This window comes from Palaemon carinicauda, unplaced genomic scaffold (assembly GCF_036898095.1).
Source record: "Palaemon carinicauda isolate YSFRI2023 unplaced genomic scaffold, ASM3689809v2 scaffold652, whole genome shotgun sequence".
Lineage (NCBI taxonomy): Eukaryota > Metazoa > Arthropoda > Malacostraca > Decapoda > Palaemonidae > Palaemon > Palaemon carinicauda.
In genome coordinates this window covers 38102-58841 of record NW_027171930.1, presented here as the reverse complement: position 1 = coordinate 58841, position 20740 = coordinate 38102, and the positions used below count along the sequence as shown (strand labels likewise).

The 20740-nt window shown below is 35.7% G+C and overlaps 2 protein-coding genes across 9 annotated transcripts in view; one reads left to right on the top strand and one right to left on the bottom strand.

The window, feature by feature from the left end:
• LOC137637314 (tetra-peptide repeat homeobox protein 1-like) lies at positions 1–2109 on the top strand. Its single transcript, XM_068369552.1, has 2 exons — positions 1–727; positions 992–2109. Exons 1-2 carry the CDS (start codon positions 216–218, stop codon positions 1467–1469), a joined length of 990 nt encoding a protein of 329 aa, XP_068225653.1. The 5' UTR covers positions 1–215; the 3' UTR covers positions 1470–2109.
• Positions 2110–2133: 24 nt separating this feature from the next.
• The window catches only part of fra (frazzled), a 51587-nt gene continuing 32980 nt past the window's right edge, over positions 2134–20740 (bottom strand). For 2 of the 8 annotated variants that reach the window (XM_068369560.1, XM_068369555.1), the window contains 9 exons: positions 20396–20561; positions 19676–19818; positions 16619–16708; positions 14479–14574; positions 10897–11038; positions 9330–9455; positions 8512–8630; positions 7388–7536; positions 2134–6942 (listed from right to left, as the gene is read on the bottom strand). In XM_068369560.1, the coding sequence (XP_068225661.1) occupies positions 6823–6942; positions 7388–7536; positions 8512–8630; positions 9330–9455; positions 10897–11038; positions 14479–14574; positions 16619–16708; positions 19676–19818; positions 20396–20561 (1151 nt within the window). In that variant the 3' untranslated portion in view covers positions 2134–6822. The remainder of the gene's footprint in view (positions 6943–7387; positions 7537–8511; positions 8631–9329; positions 9456–10896; positions 11039–14478; positions 14575–16618; positions 16709–19675; positions 19819–20395; positions 20562–20740) is intronic. The other 6 variants (XR_011043548.1, XM_068369554.1, XM_068369556.1 and 3 more) reach the window with 6 other exon arrangements.

Here is a 20740-nt window from a genome sequence, read left to right as displayed (position 1 = left end):
GGCCCCAGTGCCAGGAGAACTTTCCAGGATGGTGACAGCACGAAGAGAACTTAACAGGATGGCGCCTGTGCCAGGAAAACTTTCAAGGATGGCACCAGTGCCAGGAGAACTTTGGAGGATGGTACCAGTGCCAGGAGAACTTTCCAGGATGGCGCCAGTGCCAGGAGAACTTTCCAGGATGGTGATGGCACGAAGAGAACTTGAACCTTTCAAGGATGGCACCAGTACCAGGAGAACTTTGGAGGATGGTACTAGTGCCAGGAGAACTTTCCAGGATGGTGCCTGTGCCAGGAGAACTTTCCAGGATGGTGCCAGTGCCTGGAGGACCTTCCAGGATGGCACCAATTCTAGAAGAACTTTCTAGGATGGTGCCCATGCCTGGAGGATTTTCCAAGATGGTGCCTGTGCCAGGAGAACTTTCCAGGATGGTGCCAGTGCCTGGAGGACCTTCCAGGATGGCACCAATTCTAGAAGAACTTTCTAGGATGGTGCCCATGCCTGGAGGATTTTCCAAGATGGTGCCTGTGCCAGAACTTTCCAGGATGGTGCCAGTGCCTGGAGGACCTTCCAGGATGGCACCAATTCTAGAAGAACTTTCTAGGATGGTGCCCATGCCTGGAGGATTTTCCAAGATGGCGCCAGTGCCAGGAGAACTTTCAACGATGGCGCCAGTGCCACGAGAACTTTGGAGGATGAAGTCAGTGCCAGGAGAACTTTCAATCATGACGCCAGTGCCAGGATAACTTTGGAGGATGGCACCAGTAGCAGGAGAACTTTGGTGGATGGCACCAGTGCTAGGAGAACTTTCAATCATGGCGTCAGTGCCAGGAGAACTTTCGAGGATGGCGCCAGTGCCAGGATAACTTTGGAGGATGGCACCAGTAGCAGGAGAACTTTGGTGGATGGTACCAGTGCTAGGAGAACTTTCAATCATGGCGTCAGTGCCAGGAGAACTTTCGAGGATGGCGCCAGTGCCAGGATAACTTTGGAGGATGGCACCAGTAGCAGGAGAACTTTGGTGGATGGCACCAGTGCTAGGAGAACTTTCAATCATGGCGTCAGTGCCAGGAGAACTTTCGAGGATGGCGCCAGTGCCAGGAGAACTTTGGAGGATGGCACCAGTAGCAGGAGAACTTTGGTGGATGGCACCAGTGCTAGGAGAACTTTCAATCATGGCGTCAGTGCCAGGAGAACTTTCAAGGATGGCGCCAGTGCCAGGAGAACTTTGGAGGATGGCACCAGTGCCTGGAGGACTTACCAGGATGGCGCCAGTGCCAGGAGAACTTTCAAGGATGACGCCAGTGCCAGGAGAACTTTCAAGGATGGCACCAGTGCCAGGAGAACTTTGGAGGATGGCACCAGTGCCTGGAGGACTTACCAGGATGGCGCCAGTGCCAGGAGAACTTTCCAGGATGGTGCCAGTGCCAGGAGAACTTTGGAGGATAGCGCCAGTGCCGGGAGAACTTTAGCGGATGGAACCAGTGCCAGGAGAACTTTCGAGGATGGCATCATTGCCAGGAGAAGTTTCCATGATGGCGCCAGGAGAACTTTGGAGGATGGCACCAGTGCCAAAAGAACTTTCAAGGATGGCGGCAGTGCCAGGAGAACTTTGGAGGATAGCGCCAGTCCCAGGAGAACTTTAGAGGATGGAACCAGTGCCAGGAGAACTTGAGAGGATGGCACCAGTGCCATGAGAACTTTCCAGGATGGCGTCAGTGCCAGGAGAACTTTGGAGGATGGCGCCAGTAACAGGAGAACTTTGGAGGATGGCGCCAGTGCCAGGAGAACTTTGGAGGATGGCGCCAGTGCCATAAGTTTCCAGGATGGCACCAGTGCCAGGAGAACTGTCCAGAATGGCGCCAGTGCCAGGATAACTTTGCAGGATGGTGTCAGTGCCAGGAGAACTTAACAGCATGGCGCCAGTGCCACGAGAACTTTCCAGGATGGCACCAGTGCTAGGAAAACTTTCAAGGATGATGCCAGTGCCAGGAGAACTTTGAAGGTTGGCGCCAGTGCCAGGAGAACTTTCAAGGATGGCGCCAGTGCCAGGAGATGAACGTCTGGGTGTGTTCGCAAATATTTATTTTGATTGTATAAATAAGAAAGGTAAATTTTGAAATTGTTTTGAAATGATGAAATTGTTTTGAAATGAAAGTCAATTGACTGAAAAGGGCTAATTTGTATAAATACTGTAAACCAACAACCAGCAATAAAATCTGGTAAACAAGAGTGCTGCTACAAACATACTTTACTGACAATCATAAGTAAAAACAAATATTCTAAAAATAAGTAAAACTAAAATAAATATAGTTGAGAAAATAAGTCAACAGTACAGTACAACAATAAAGCCCAAGAAACCTTAACATGAGAGAGAGAGTGAGCGAGCCAAGGAAAAAGGACATGTTCTACAAAAAGAAATGTTTTCACTATAGTCTTCAAAACGAATTCCTTAATTATTTCCAGCTTGTCTAACCAAACCAGGCACCAAGGCATAACTTAAAATTTCACTATTAAAAATTGTAATGTTAACAAACACCAAATTCAATTATTTACACTAACTGGTAGCCATTAAACCACAAACTTAGCGGAGATAACATTTTCTTTTTATATTTTTCCAAAATAGGTAGCTAAGGATCACAAAAACCTTTTCTAAAAATAGATTGGGGTTAATTTCTGTGAATGTATAATCAGAACAAAAGTAAATAAACTCTTACAAAACTGGTGCAAAACATGACGTAATTTGCGTGATCTTCAACAAGTGAATTCAATATGAGTACTTATCTTCACCAATACACTAGTGTAACCATGATTTAAAATCTAATTTAATTCATCCTCGTATAATACACTATATTGTACGTAAAATCTGCCAAAATGCAGACATAAATAAAATGCTTGATCATTCAACAAGTAGAAAGGAACAATTGACATGAAATTAATTTGGTTATGTCCTCGTACGAGAAAGCTATACAGTACACAGAAGAAGTACCAAAGTTCAGATACAAAACCAAACAAATTTCAAAGAGAATTGACTTTTTGTAAACTACTTTACAGAAAAGGTGTAAGCCACTAATTCCTCTTTCCCATGATCATACATCACACAATACTTCTGTACAAAATGAGCGTCATTAATCCTATAAGATCATGTACAAAGTTAGTGAAAATTAAATTTATATACATGGCAAGTTGTATTAAATTTTATCTTCATACAAATATTAAAATCATAGCTTTTGAGCATTTGAGTAAAATGCATATTATTTTTTTTTCTCCTACAAGTAGAAGGTTTCTTCTATCATATGTTTGTGACCAATACCTACATTGAAATACATCTGTTTAACTGTTTCTCAAATAACAACTGCATGTAATATACAGCCAACTTAATATTTTTCTTATTAATTTAACAAATGGGGACTCATTTAAAAACAACAGTAATTTTACACCCCAGTATATTAACAGTTCAGATGTTCAACTCAATAGCGACATCAGTCACAATTTAATTTCTTGAATTAAATGCAAATGTCAATCCAAGAAATCTTATAAAAAAAACAAAACAAAATATGTTTGAGAATGCACAATATGAGAATGAACGTGGAATACAATGATATGAGAATGGTTATGAGAAAAATATAATGAGGTGGTACTAATTATCACAAGTTTTCAAATCACTTTGTGATAACCTAAGCTATGAAATCATGATCACATTTAGTACCTAGAGACCAATTTCCTTCTGGTGTTTATTAATTTCACCCGCCTACTTTATATTTACTCTGAGCCTTCCTAAAAAAAAAAACTGGCTTAATAGAGTATTTTTAACTTAGAAGAGATTTATTTTATACTAACAAGGTTCAAATTGCTTTGGGCAAGGCTCATTCCTTTACCTGAAAATATAGTTACTAAAATTCCTATTTCAAATACCACCTTTAAACAAATGGAACTTGGTGCTCAAGGAACAAATGTGACCCTTTCACATGGCTGAATATTAAAAAAAAAAATTCAATTACAACTGATTTTAAAATCCAATTTTTTTGACATTCCTTGGGTTACTAAACAAAGTAAATCAAATCAATTTTCTTGATATTGAAATTATGCAAATAATTTCTATGTTTAGAAATTCGTAAAATGTTTACGGAAATAAGACCAACCATTTTTTTTTACTAAAAACTTAAAACTTTAAAAATAGATGGTTCAGCCATACTGTGTTACCTTGAACATTCTGAGAGAAGACAATATCTGCTCTCATGGCATTTTACCTTGAATCCACTGCATAAAAAATATCTAGCTTAGAAAACTAGAATTCCATTTTATTAGGACTCTTATTGTCTCTGCGGGAAAACGCAATAGTTTGCAATAAAATTCTGGTAATGAACTTTCTTAAGTTACTTCTACAATAAATGCACATAAAGGCGCACAGACGAGAATATATGTGTAGTAATCAGATGAAATAGTATAAAAAATGGCTCGATAACTTATACTTTTTACACTTTCCACCAACGTTTTAAACTCAACGTTCGTAAAAGAAAATGAATTCTGTGTAAAGACCCAATAGCTACCTACAAGTGCCGTCGTATATACAGACAAAATACACGGATAAGAATTAAAACGTTGAAGCCATGTTCGGAAGACGAATAAAAACAATTTAATTTTAAGAAATCCATGAAAAAAAAACAAACTAAAAAGTAAGTCCACTCGACCGTGTACAGTATCCAATTACTTCACATATACTCTCAGAAATTGAGCACATACACCTGAACTGCTACAGCATACAGTATTATCGACAACTTCAAGCATGGCAACTTATCAATTCTATGGTTACATAATCGGATTATTTAGATGTCAATAAACCACCTTTTTTCCACTCCTAGTATAAAGTGAACCAGCACACCCTATGCATCACGTAAACCAGACGTTCCTGCTGTTCCACTGTAGCGTCGATTCAAGCTGGGTACTTGCGGCTGAGGAAGTGGAGTCCAACCCACTGCAAAAAATGACTAGTCCAGATCTCAATATACAGTACTAAATACATAAAAAAGAACTTTTAAATAAATATAAAACTTGTAACAAAAAATCTCCTACATGAAATACTGTACTGTAAATACAGTTGATTTTATTACATTATTAATATGGGGAAGCCATGCTAATTCAACTTCACTAAAGCAAGTTTTGTTGCCCAAAAATATAGTTAGTTTGACAGAATATTCCATGTCATAAGATCATTTCCCTGGTTATCTCATTTGTTTTAGATAGCTATGGAAGAGGCATTTATAAATTGTAAACTAATTCAAGTACTGTAAAACAACATAGCAAATTTTCATGAAAAACATCCTTTGGCCGTGTTAGTAGTTCACATCACTCGGGGATACTGGAGAAGCTCTTGAGATGCCAGTTACCTTCTTACGTGTATCAGGTGGACAGTGCTTTACGAAAGACTTATCCTTCGTGAAACCGTTTGATTACTCGACAGTAAAAGGAATATACTGTAATGCAAAATTTGTAGTCCTTCTGACTAAAGGTGGAGTTACATAAGCATGTTTGTAAGTATCTTATTGTATCTTGTCACCAAGATGAGACGGAGGTCATGAATGACCATTGGCCATTCCTATCGACAACTTTTCGGAAGATTCAGCTGCAAGATACTCCCACAAAATTCATGCTCCTGGTACACCATTTTAGAATTATACACAGCAAATAAAAACTGCCACCTATGGTCTTACAAACCACTGCCCACTCTGTATACCAATGGCATTCATAGAAGACAGGCACCACTTCATGAAAATCACATACATCTTATAATATGGACTTTTTCCAATTTTCCATGCTAGTTCTCCCTCCCTATGTTCTAGCTAACTTCTCGTACAAGAAAAACTTGTACGCTTCATCTTTACACAACACACTTAATAAGAAATAAGTAGCTAACCTAAGTATGCATAGCCTAGTTGGTTTACTACTGTAATATATACAAAGTAAAAAAAAAATGTAGAGTAAAAAAATACCTGAATTGGATAAGGAAGTTCTAAAGTCATTAGGCTACACAGTGTTAGGTTAATCTAGTGCAGGATTCTCCTCGTTCGCTTACTTCACATCGTAAACTGGCTCTTCCCTGAGAGATCAGCATGTGTCCGCATCAAGTTAATAGATGCTGGGTCTTCCATAATCGAATATCGAGACATAATGCTTTAAATTTTCTGTTAAAAGTTTTGAAATAAAACATTGTAACCACATGAGAAACGAAACTTTCAATTTCATCATCTTGACGATGTTTAACAGGTTTGGAAGATCCTTTCTTGGTTATTTTCCTTTTCAAGTGTGTCTTCTTAAGCTTGCTTCTTCTCTTAACAACTATGATTCACTTAAAACCACTGTTCACGCCCTGACTATTTCCTATGCTCCATTCACATTTCAGACCCAAATATCTAGAAAAAAAATAGTTAAAAATAAATAGTAATTATAAAATGAGAGCATTCTTGTCAATGCCTTTTACATTAAAATTATGAGTATTCTATACAAAAGCTTCACTGTGTTTGTAGCACAGTATATATCAAAAAAGGACCTTTCGCTCAGGCTGATTCTTGTGCACAAGCAGTCTTAAATTCTAGCTAGTTTGGGATTTATTTGCAATGTCTCCAAGCTAGCTTTGTAAGTTTCACTTAAATGCGTCCTTTTGAAACTTCAGCTGCATACTCTTTCCGTGAGTTTTGTACACAAAGACACTTGTGTTGACACTCTCCACATCTCATTCTCACTCTTAGAATACGCTAAAAGAAAGGAAAAGTTGACGAAGGACCCTGGAGGGGAGAGAGGCTGAATCTCCTTCAACCTTTCTACTTTTCAGCAGTTGAACTGATTGGCTGTGATTGCTGATAAATCCTTCATCAGACCCTCCAGATTGGCCATTTCTTGAGAAAGCTCTTCAGTTGAATACGCATGCAAAAGCGCTTCGTTGGCTTCCTGCAATGTACAAAAAAAAATCTATCAGATACTGTATAAGTATATTAAGATCTCATGTTGTACTTCAAAAGTTCAAATTTGCAGTGAAGGTTTTTATGTTGAACAAACTGACATGTCTCTTTTTTATAGTTTATTTATGAAAAGATCTATTTCAATGTTGTTGCTGTTCTTGAAATATAATATTTTAATTGTTCATTACTTCTCTTGTAGTTAATTTATTTTCTTTCTTTACGGGGTTATTTTTCCCTGTTGGAGCCCTTGGGCATATAGCACCCTGCTTTTTCAACTAAGGTTGTAGCTTAGTAAAAATAATAATAATACTGATTATTATTACAATGACTACAATTTAACCATACATGCACAAGTTCAAGAATGTATATTCCTAGAACAGAAAATGAGACATTTTTTAAAAATCCCAACTTCCTAGATCAATTACAATTCTTACTTCATGTTCCGGCAAAGAATCCACTCTAATGCCAGGACCACCCCAGCGTCCGCTCGGCCCACCAGAACCGTTGCTTGCTGCGAGGGCTGAAGATCCTCCAACCAAAGGCTTCTTGAAAGGGCTAGTTACCCCCGCTCCTTGTCTACCAACTATAATAAAAAATTTAGTTAATATTCGAAATTTCATCTTGAACATTTTAAAAGGCAGTACATATGATAAATATCATTATTGCAAGTGATAATATACTGTACTTAAATATTCATGTTTATGATATAAATGGCTGTAAATGCTACATTATTAACATTAACACTTTAGATTAATGTGGATGGTAGAGAATATATTATGCTGTCATATGCCATCTTAGTGTTACACTAACAAAGTACACTCTAGCTAAGTATAGTACCAAGCATGAAACCAGTTATTTGGCCCTAACTGTGAAATTGGCATGGATACATTCACTAGTTTATGTTCCATAAATGACTGGGAAGTTTTTCACATTTTTAGTTGCATTTCACAGTTTTTCACACCACCTTTTGACATAATAGTGCTATTAAAGAAGATACTCCATAATATTGAGGTCACATCTGATGATTCTTTTTTAATACGGTATACCAACACTTTGACTCGTAGCATTTCAATATTAACTTGAGGGGCACTCAGTAGAGCACAGACCTCCACCGCGGCAGCTTATTTCTCGACCTTCGGCTTGACCGTGACCTTGCAAAATGTAATCATTTCCAGCTTTTGACATAACAGTTAATCCCTGCAAGTTTCATTAGTCTACGATTAAAATTGTGGTCAGGAAGCTGTTCACAAACAAACACACACACACATAAACAGGGGGTAAACATTACCTCCTTCCAACTTCATTGGCAAAGGTAATGAGAAAGGTCTGAAGACCATGTTAGTTGAAAAAAGGCAATTGTAATGAGAAATTACTGTGAGAAATGAGAAAGCAATTTTCATCTGTCTAAACTTTTTAACTATGGGGGAAGGTATAGCTACTTAAATTTTTTTGTAAATATATTCACGTCACAACCTTACTTTCTTATAAAATAAAACTACATGACTACAATGACAACACTAGACCATTCACCATCCACATACTACGCACTTTAACTTACCAATGTGTTTAGGCTGAGGCGTTGTAGGAGCGGACTGTGGGGGTGCTGGAACACTAAAACTCCTTAAGGGGTTCCCAGATCTCTTACCTAAAGTATTACTGCCTTCACTATTCATAGAACTGAAAGATGAAGAAGCATTTAATTAGATGGAAAAACTTCAATTGTCACTTTCTTGTTAACCAGCTAAAATTTCTAACTTTTGTCAGGCTTTCTTGTTAACCAGCTAAAATTTCTAACTTATGTCAGGCTTTCTTGAAGTTTATACATCATATCTTTTCTACATTTAAAAACTTAATGTACAATAAATTAATACTCTTCATATGATTTCTGTGCAAGATCTATTTGCTGTTGGTTTAAATTAGGACAGTCCCATGTTCAGCATACTTTACTAAATATATTATTTATCAATTATAATATTTTGTGATCGTTATAAATGGTACGCTGAGGATGCAAAGAACACCAGTACAGATAGATACCAAGCATCTTGCGTAACTTACGATGAGATCACATTCACAATGGATATGAACACTGTTTATAATACAATTTTAGTATGAAATCTGAACACCATTCAGATGAATGTAGTTCATCTTATCCTATACAAATACACAAGGCTTGTAAGTCGACTGGCGAAATGTAAACAAGGCCCCTTGCGTCAATGGGCGTAGGAGGAGACGATGATGTAAGAAATATTCAATATATTGAAAGATTTCCAATGGGGAAACCTGACTTAAGTATTTTGCTAGGAACTAATACAACACATTATTCTAATGCTATTTATATAATCCTAAGAAGTGTACGAAAATCGAAAATGGACTTGCTTGAATTGTGAAGAGGTGGCCGGGCCTCCTCCAAGATTTCCTAATAAAGGCTGTGTTGGCTGAGGAGGAATAGGCATAGGCTCAAGTGGCATGCCTGTTGGACCTACGATGGACCCCAATCCACTACTGAAAAATGAAAGTGACCATAAGTACATCATAAAGAGCTCTTTAAAAAATGAAACAAATCACACCAGGTGCTCAGGTTACGACAGAGTTCTGTTCCTACGATGTGGTGTAACTCAATTTAGATGCAAGTCAGAACGCACCTAAAAAATAGTACTTTACGTGAACACTGGAGTCACTCCTCTATGCTAATGGAGTAGTAGTCATGAGATGGAAATATTAATAGGACTACAAAAACCACAAGGACATAAGAGAATGAAACTGTACCAAAAAAAAATTATTGTTAGTTAAAACCGTTGTATTACGAGGACTAGCTGTAGTATTATTCATGGCATTTTGGCATTTATTTGCAAAGAAAGCTTATTCAGAAAAGGGTAATTGTCCAGGAAATGCCTATAGACATGATGAATATTTGGATGTCTTTATTTCAACACTTGCTAAAGTGGAAGAAAATTAAAAATAAAGTAATAAAGGTTCAAATGACTAACTATAAAGGAAAACCTATATCTTGTATCAAAAACTAAATTTAGACATTATTATACTTCATAAAACATAGGTAGCAATTACTAATGAAGCCATTAAAAGAATATTGATGTAGCAAACATTTGGTGCTAACTTTGATAGAACATAACAGACTTAAATAAATGCTGTCAGCATAATGTTATTACAAATTGCCCTAGATTATACCAAGTTATATCAGAAAAGCACACTAGGTATTTGCAGTTTTCGATCACTGGAGTCCAAAAATCCTTTGCTACATATAACTTAAGATACATCACATCTTATATTCTCATATACATTAACCCTTTTACCCCCAATGGACGTACTGGTATGTTTCACAAAACTCATCCCTTTATCCCCATGGACGTACTGGTACGTCCTTGCAAAAATATGCTTTTTACATTTTTTTTTTTTTGCATATTTTTGATAACTTTATGAGAAACTTCAGGCATTTTCCAAAAGAATGAGACCAACCTGACCTCTCTATGACAAAAATTAAGGCTGTTAGAGCAATTTAAAAAATATATATTGCAAAATGTGCTTGAAAAGAAAAAAAAAAACGCCTGGGGGTTAAGGGTTAGAAAGTTCCAAATAGCCTGGGGGTAAAAGGGTTAAGATACTCAATCCTATGACTGCCACACTTTCATGCTTTAATTAAACTAAAAATTCAGACTAGCCTGCATCTGGCCTTCAAAAAATTTGTAAGACAAAAAAACTATGGTTGTGAAGTTCTTGTTGGAAAAATTCACCATGAAAACCAAATATTCGAGGGATATAATATACTGTATTCCAAAAATTCTCAAAACATGTCTTTAAAACTGTTTGTGAAATAAACTTTACTTTTAAATCTTTTATTGAATATCAATGACACTATACATTAACTTTATATTTAGCTTTCCACAACTTGTAGTGAAATTATTAGCGTAAGACTGATATACAATACCTTGTCGGGTTGGGGCTGTAAGGGTTTTCTGCCGGGGAATTGTAACCCTGACTACCCGTGCCGGAAAACTGCGGCAGCGAGTATCCTGGCCTGCCAAGGGTGCCATCGCTGTACACACTGCTCGAAGTGCTTCCTCCAACTACTGAAATAAATACAGTATTAAATACAACATTTTTATTATATCATCAGCTTTCACTGACTTCAGATAAGTACAAGAGTTACATTACATAAATATTTTTAATCTTAAATTATATTTTCACGTGAGAGAAAATAGACAATGCATACACAAAGAAAACCTTGACCACCCACATAATGAAAACAAATAGCAGAAGAGGAGGCAAACAGATCTGAGACATATCTTGACATAATCTACGGTCCTTTGCCTAATGTATACAAAACAAATCACATCATACATGTCAATCCATCTCTGATCCAATTACACAAAGCATCTATATATAAATTATAACCTACCAAATAAGAACTAATGTACTGAAGCATCTTTTACCTACTCTTTATTACTTTTTAACCCTTTTACCCCCAAAGGACGTACTGGTACGTTTCACAAAAGCCATCCCTTTACCCCCATGGACGTACCGGTAAGTCCTTGCAAAAAAAATGCTATAAAAAATATTTTTTTTCATATTTTTGATAATTTTTTGAGAAAATTCAGGCATTTTCCAAGAGAATGAGACCAACCTGACCTCTCTATGACAAAAATTAAGGTGGTTAGAGCAATTTAAAAAAAATATACTGCAAAATGTGCTGGGAAAAAAATAACCCCCTGGGGGTTAAGGGTTGGAAATTTCCAGATACCCTGGGGGTAAAAGGGTTAATATATTGATGTCTCACCATCAGCTTAAGAGACACTAGAATTTCATTACATAATGAAATGAAATGAATGATAAAAAATGGGGTATTTTTCAGCAATATGACAAAACAATTATACAGGTATTTTCTTTCTTCTACTGAAGGTCATTAAACAAATTTCACCTTTCATAGGACTGGCACAAAAAGGTCTCCCTCTTTACTTGGAAAAAAATTAAACTCTCTTTAATTAATAATTGCTCATTGAAATGTGTTGCAGTTAATTTACAACTGCATTCTCAACATTACGACCCGATTGTGCTAGGCAGCTCTGTAAGAGTCAAGTTTGACTTATTAGGCTGGTAAAACTCCATCTCTTCAATAATAAACGTAAGGTGGCCGATGATCAAGAGGGAAATCTATATTCATCCACTTGAGCATATTTTTGAAAGTTCAAATAAACAATTTCAAATTGTACTTCCATGTGTAAACATATACTACATATGTAAGCATCACCTATTTACCTCAAATGCAATAATGCACTTCCTATCAATCCACACCTATGTCTAAATAAAAGAAAAACTGATCTTGCTTTAAATTCTAATAAATGCTGTAAACTAGAATTTATTGTGAAACAAATACTCTGTTGTAACAGTTGTCCATTGATCAAAAGTTTTGTATAATACAGTACTGCGGTCGATTTCCGAAAACTGTATTTAGTAATAAACAAGAGACATCTTCAAATCTACAATAGTTCGTAGGTCTTGACATGAAGGCGCAACTATTCATTTAGTAAATTGTTATGTAACAACATTGGAATTTTTGGAAGGACGTTGGTGCATCTGGTTTGCTTAGCAAGAGTTGAGATCCTCTGCTGTATTTTTATATACAAATTACAAAATTATAAAGTGATGAATTTTAGAAAATGCTGATACACCACTGAACATCCCCACAGTTTTCCAAAATACAACTACATTCATACGCTTGGCAAATACAAAGTCAGTACTCAAGGGATTATACCCTGGTCATGCCTAAAGCAGCAATATTGATTAAGACTGAGTACAATGTTAGTCTAAATTGACTATAATCATACATATATATACTGTACTTCATATCTCCAAAGTAACCCACTTCCATGCATCACTCGTTCTTAACATGCCTTGTTTAATTAAAGCGTATTTGATATTTGAATTTTCATCAAAAAATAAAATCTACATAATGGCCTGATCCACATCTAACTGTAGATTTAAAAAGCGTCATGAGGTATTAAATACAGTATGGCTAAATCCTAATCCCTAACTAACAAATGTTCATTTTCAATAGGCCTAAGTAAGCCAGCTTTTACGGAACACAACCACTATAAAAAAAGAAAAAGAAATGGATTCAAGATACATATGGTAAAATAACTACTAATAAATCAAAACATTTAAAAGATCGATAAATGAGAAGAAACACCATCATTGTCACTACCGTCCAAATCAACTTTTCTAAAACTATTTCAAATCACTCATTTTATCAAATATTTTCCTTTTTATTCATTTACTTTTATTTCTTCATATTTTAACTTCCCAGACCTATAGCAATGTTTGAGTTACCTCTCATGGTATGACAATTCTTCGGAATACTATTGAGGTCTGATTTTGTATCCAACAGCAGGTAGTCTAAGTGATTTTAACTCTGGTTAAGTGATTTTTGGTAACTACTTCATAATTAAATCGCAAAAAAGGGTATCAAATTAAAATTTTCTAGAGGGAGACAGAAAGGGCAGGACTTTAGTATTCAAACAAAGTCAAGCTGTGGATGTCTTCTAGAGAAATAATATGTAAAAGAAATTGTAAATCTTTGCACTAAAGGTTTAAGATATTATTCATCAAGAATTTACAAGAGGCAAATAACAGCTGTATATCTTTAGGTATACGGCTATAACGTGGGTTTTCTAAATGAATACTTTTGCAAAGGCTGTTTTTCTACACAGTTAAAAATATAGGCAGTACACATTTAGTCAAGAAATTATGATAAACAGACAGGATTCTATATTATGTATTTCAGAATTAGCTTTCAAAATATATACTGTAATGTCTTCTCATCCTCCCTTCCAAAATGTCTTCTAACCTAGAACTCAATATGTTTTTATTTGCACAGTAACTTACTACACATAATTTCTGATTACTGTACTGCTTTGCAGTAGAACAGATCATGTTTAAAACAGTACCAACAAATTTCAAGGACTTTTCAAGCCTGCATCACTGTGGTCACTCGAAAAAACAAAAACAAAATTGCAGTCCTTTCCAAACAATCTTGAATGGAAATATTCAAACAGTAAGAACTTACATTGTATAATATTCACAACAATAAAATACAACAGAATGGTGTGGAACGACCCATGAATTGCCTTTGTATACTTACTACATTGGATGTACACAAAGAAGTTCATACAGCATACTGAAAATGCCTCAACATATGTTATTACATTTAGATAATACGACTTCTACATGTCTCAACGAAGGCTGGCGACATTAGGTAATAACATTAATTCTGTTAGGGTGGAAACAGCAAGCGAGTCTATTACGACAGCTTACAAAAGCAGCATGCTGTGTGCTACATGCGCAGGAAAAGTGAGTCGTGCAAGGCTAACGGCCTACTTTCATAGGTACGCTAACAGGTAGACGAGAATGCTACATGCACAGGAAAAGTGAGTCGTGCAAGGTTAACGGCCTACTTTCATAGGTACGCTAACAGGTAGACGAGAAGTGTTACGGCGAGGAAGGAGCTACTTACACTCTCTATTAACATCCAGAGATATAATGAGGGGTTTGTGTTTGTATGAACGACGGTTCAACAACTTATCTGTTTCATCCTCGCTCAGCGGCTCACCTACAGGAAAACATTGGAAACAAAAAAGAAAAAATCTACATGTACGGTAATGAAAATTAAACATGGAGAACTCTATGCATGCAATAAATGAATAAAGAAATTATAATAGTGTCTGATTAAAATGATAATAAAGATTTGTAAGTGCAACCTCTCATTATTCCGGTGGATACAAAATCTACTAGAAATGTTAAGAAACCTGGTTACAGTGACGATTTCAAACTCCCCTTCTCTGTAAATGGGTTAAGTACGCTGTCTATGTTTAGAAACAAAAATATGGGTTAAGTATCTATATTTAGAACCGAAAACCCTCAATAATTACACAGTATTATAATGTGTTAGTTATTTTTCAGAACCAAATTTTTACCAACCAAAATAACTTACTACCCAACACTAATCATACAATTTTAATGGGAAGAGATAAATATAATTTAAAACCTTTATGTTCATTAGGGGAGATTATTATAATCTTATGTGAGCTATTAAAAGATAGAAATGATGTAAAGTATATCCATTCAATATTTACCCACTATCTGTATATTACAACATTTGTTGAAAACTAATGACATGTAAGACATAATAGTACAGTATTCTAAAAAGAAAATGCCTATTTCACATAAGAGTCGTAAACAGTGTTTTAATCACCATTTTATATATTACGATAATCAGCAACTTTTTGCAAAACATTAAAATGTATGTATTACCTTCAAGTGGAGGTGCAAGTTAAAAAAAAATAGTTTCAAATTGTCAAAAAAGATTTTAAAAATATATATATTGACACAAAATAAAAGGAGTTTTACATTATGTACTTAAGGAAAAATAAAAATATAAATCCAACGACTCAAAAAGGACGATAAAAAAGTATAAGAACATGCAGAACTTGAGCGACAGGCAAAGAATGATTATGAACTGTGTGATTTTCAGGATCAGTGATGTTATCAAAATAAAAATTTAAAGCAAAGTTTAATTTTCTTCTTAGTAATGTATGATTTGGAAGATGCTACAATCAAAGAATTGTATAAGTTATAATGAAAATGTTTCGTTAGATGATTGATATGGACCCGCCTGAGAAGTAGTTCACTCGAATTCAGTGGAGGGTTGGATTTAAACCCAAAACAAGTAAACAAGTAAGTAATGTTTTTAGCAATACAAAATTGAATTAGTTTACACATATTGCACTTAAAAACTAATTTGTATTCCCTTTTTAATCATAATGATAACAGGTTTACCTAGGAAACCGAGTTGACAATATCTATATGTACGTTATCGAATTATAAAACTCCAAACTATTGGTAAGTGAATATCACTGGTTCGACTGCTTACTTTGGGGTCAAATGGCAATTTTTTGTTTCTAGGCTAAAGCTAGCTTTGGCAGCCATCTTTCATATGATAAAAACCCTGAATATCTAAATGATAAGCAGCTGTTTTTAATAACCAACATGTAAATGTGTCTTGAAATCTTTTGTACAGTATTCTACTGATATGCTTAACTTTACCCTTATTTCACAGAAAACAATAAAAACCTATAGCTTCACAATCTCAAGTTTTTGGTAATACCAAAAGAGAAGCATGTGAAAATAGATCAAAATGCATCTTGTAAGCCACGTCAGTAATAATACAAATAGAAAATTTATTATAAAATTTTCCATATGATTGAAATGAAAAAAATGAAAATGGCACCAAGCATAATTATGATAAATAAAGACACTAAGTAATGCAGAATAAAGAAGACAGGACTGTGAATGACGTTATGAGCAATAAAACAATGATTACCAAAAATCCATATTGTTCAACATTAAAGCAAAAACACACAAAAATTCATCTTTACAAACCTGCCATACAAAACTGAACTACGAGAAGCTAAATTATACAATGAACGAATGAAAACACATATTTGAGGAAGGGGAAGTGTCATAATTACACACAAGATATATATGGAGAGAAAAAGTCTTAAAACTAACATACAATACCGAGCTACGAAAGGCTAGAATTTACAATAAGGAGTTGAAATATAAGTCGTGAGAAGCGGGAGGTGTTTATGACTTACGCAGATATGTGGACTGGTAAGGGGTGCGGCGGTCGAGGGTGGAGGTAGATGTATAGGTCATGTTCTTGTCATCGGGTTCGTACTCGGGTCCTGTAAGGGTTGGCGGACTCAAAATTATCTAGAGTAGGGGTATATGCAGGGGGGGAGGGTGCTACGGAAGATTTTGCGGTTTGTAGCGGCAATCTTCCTTCCTCTCACAACTAAACTATGTCACTAGCCTAGCAGGATTAAGCAATCAAAGGACGTTTCCCATACACTCAATATACAATGCTGTACAAATCATTTACAGTAATGCCTCACTCTTGCAATGAATCGCCACAATCAAAACTGTGCGGCTGTAATGAAAACTACTGTACAAACATAGAAAAACATTTCTTATTTCTACAATCATCAAACTTATTAAAGTAACTTACAGTACACGAGACATTTACTCTTTCACCATTCGTAGCAGCCAGGGGGTTTTATATTACAATAAACTGTAGGGGCTACATCTGTTTGTACAACCAAAAAAGGTGAATCTTCAGTGCCATATAAATTATCCAATTGGACTATTGACATAGGGGGAAACTGTCGGACATTCATATTATTCTTCTTTTTCCATTAAGAGTTCATATAGAATCTATCACCGTCCAAGCTTTTATCATAACCAATCTCAACATATTAACCGTGTGCACTTAAATTCTACACAGGGCCAAGAATGGATAACCTGTCTCAACATATCAACTCTACCCTGGGGCTCACTGCTATACCTCATCTCTTTTAACATACACATACCACCTGCTTGACAGGTGGCGAGCACAGATGCTTGCCACAAACAAAAGCGGTCAGGGTAACAAATGATTGATCACAGAACTTCAGGCCGAAACATACAGTCATAACGTAAAGAACACAAAGTTCGTATTAAGGGAACTGCACGAGTAAGGCTTGTTATGCAGATGGGGGGGTCCAAACTGAACATAACACAAGGCCAGTGGCAGTCATATTGTACACATAACCAAAAGAGTAAATTAAGACAAAACAACACAGAAGTGTGTGTGTGTGGTGCATAGTTCTTGCGTACCAAGACATCCACACACAACAATAGCTGTTGTATTTGCATGCGTAAGATTCTAGACAATACGTTACCTTGCTGCGATGGATGGCATGATACTTACACTACTTACTGTTTAAAAAGTAGCGCATATGAATATATCACTCCACTAATTATAAGTATCTTAAAACTATATTACTTTGGTCATAGCTTTCTGTAAAAAATTCAAAGAAATGCTAAACATTAAACAGTTCTAGATATGTTGTACCTTTTTAGCCATCACTGTGTGAGAAACTTAATTTTCCCTGTTGTAAAATAAAGTGTTTTCATTTATATTTAAGGACAGTATAACAGACGCTTGACAAATTGTGGATTACAATGTGTAACTATACTTTATTTTAACAAAAATAAGACCTTACAGAAATCAAGAGAAATTCTGTATAATGTACTTAAATTATAATGGTGGCAACGTGCCCTAAATCTAGCTACTTGGATACTGGTCCTTGTTAAACTTCTTTCCTTGCTGCCTTGAAAAAATCATGGAAAAAGGGGACAGATGAAGGTTGAAACTTCATGAGAGTTCAGGCAGAAATTGCAAAGCAACAACCTAACCTATAAAACTATTACGTAGATAATGACTCGTGAAAACGAACCCTTCAGAAAACCATCAGATGGAGCATTTATGATATACACGAGAGAAGAAACAACTGTGAAATTACCGATTACATCTGCAGATACAGTACTGTAAGGTTAGGAAATAGTTGAAATAGTTAAAATAGTTGCAGATACAGTACTGTAAGGTTAGGAAATAGTTAAAATAGTAATGAGGATTCACCATCATTACTACTATTGATACCGCTCAGAGAGGCTTGAAATTTTAAGAAGCCTATCATGTTTGATATTTACATACCTGGCCTCTTGAATAACAAAACTGCTGTTGAATAAAACATACTTAATAGGATGTACATTTCCGTATCACTATTAAGCTACATATGTGTTGCTTGTGTGAGAGAGATTTAGAAATTACGGAGTAACGTTTCTACTCATATCGCTTGTTCTGAAGAAAACTACAGCTTGATAAATTGGAGGAATAACTGAAGTAGGGAAGCTAGGTTTCAAAAGCCAAAAAACAAGAGAAGGAATTGGATGCCCTGCAAAGGTACCAGTGTCCTCCAAAGCATATCATGCAATGGACAACAGAAATGACATTCTCCTATGGGAGATTGTGTATGGAGATATTAACTGTCATATCTGTTAATTTTGAAAATCGATAATCAGTTTAATCGGCATTATATGAATCAAGGTGGGTAGCAGCAAGCAACACCACCTCATTAAAAGATTCAATTTGATTAAAGACATATAAGGTCCCAAATAAGATTCTTGTAAATAGACTAAATTTGTTCACTATACTGTCAGCAAAATTTTCTTAATGTCTTAGGTAACAAAATATCAAAATCATTTATCTACCATCTGTATATTGTATCATCTCCGTTTACACATTAAAGGTGTTCATATTTTCCTCTATAAAACACAAAATTCATAATAACAAAAAACTCATTAAAAAATATTCAACCTTAACTTGATTAGAGTTATAATTTTACATAAGATACCAAACTTAATGAGAGAAAATAACAATCACGTGAATCCGTTTAGTATCAACCAATCTTAGTCATTATATGTTATTTGAAACAGACATGAAATATATACTGTACTTTACTGTATTTGTACAGGACATTTCCACGTTAGGGTTATGGCTCTAGACATGACGTACGAGCCACAAGGCTAAAGCCTAAAGCAAACTTCTCTGTGAGACCTGCAAAGCCATGAAAAAGGTTCCTCGAGTTTTGCCAAAAGATGACCAGGGAAGATCCATGTTAAATGTTAATATTTTGAGCATCTACATAGCAAGGAGCTGATGGAAACTCACAGAAATTGTTAGGAGTTAGAGCTGAACTATGTCCAAACCAGTAAGAAATTATTAAAATCTGTAAATGCGTACAATGGTTTTGAAATCGTTCCTCTCTTACCTGTGTGGTTGGTAATCACAGCATGATTCGGGGAATTACTCCGGTCATTCTTGTCGAGGTTTTTCAACTCTAGATGGTCGTGATGGATCCACAGATCTGGAGGCTTCACTTCGGGCTTACTACTTTTACTAGAAGTACCAACCCTAGATATGTTGTCAAGAAGAATTATGAGTTTATTAATGATAGACTGTGATTCTTGTACAAAGCTAAACTTAATACTGTGATTCAGTATTATTTAAATGAACATAATGCAATATAGTATACCAATCTTAGACATACATTAACCCTTTTACCCCCAAAGGACGTACCGGTACGTTTCACAAAAGCCATACCTTTACAGTACCCCCGTGGACGTACTGGTACGTCCTTGCAAAAAAATACTATAAATTTTTTTTATTTTTTCATATTTTTGATAATTTTTTGAGAAAATTCAGGCATTTTCCAAAAGAATGAGACCAACCTGACCTCTCTAAGACAAAAATTAAGGCTGTTAGAGCAATTTAAAAAAAATATACTGCTAAATGTGCTGGGAAAAAAATAACCCCTTGGGGGTTAAGGGTTGGAAATTTCCAAATACCCCGGGGGTAAAAGGGTTAATGAATATAATTTTATCTTATCAATAATGACAGAAATTAAATATTAAATGGTAATGAACGGAAATTCTTAAAGAAAATTTTCAAAAGTCATTCACTATCACATTTACAAAATGAGAAAACGTACGTATTACTGGGTCGAGGCTGCGGCTTCGTTTTCCGACAATATATGGTAATGGCTATCATTGCACCAATGAGAGTAATAGTTCCAGCGATTCCCGCGACAACTAGTACGATCATGCTGCTTCGATCGACGAACCAGCCTGGGGGTTCGCTTACACTTTTTTCCGTGGCTGAAAATGTGTCTTTGTTAGTAGTCTATACATCACAGAGATGCATCTTTGGAATCTTAATTATTTCCTTGGCTATACTATTCATTTCCATTTTAAAAACAACACCATCTGAGTTAAATTAAATTACAGAAATAAAATTAGACAATTTATGGCTCTTTTTGTCTTAAAACTCCAGAAAA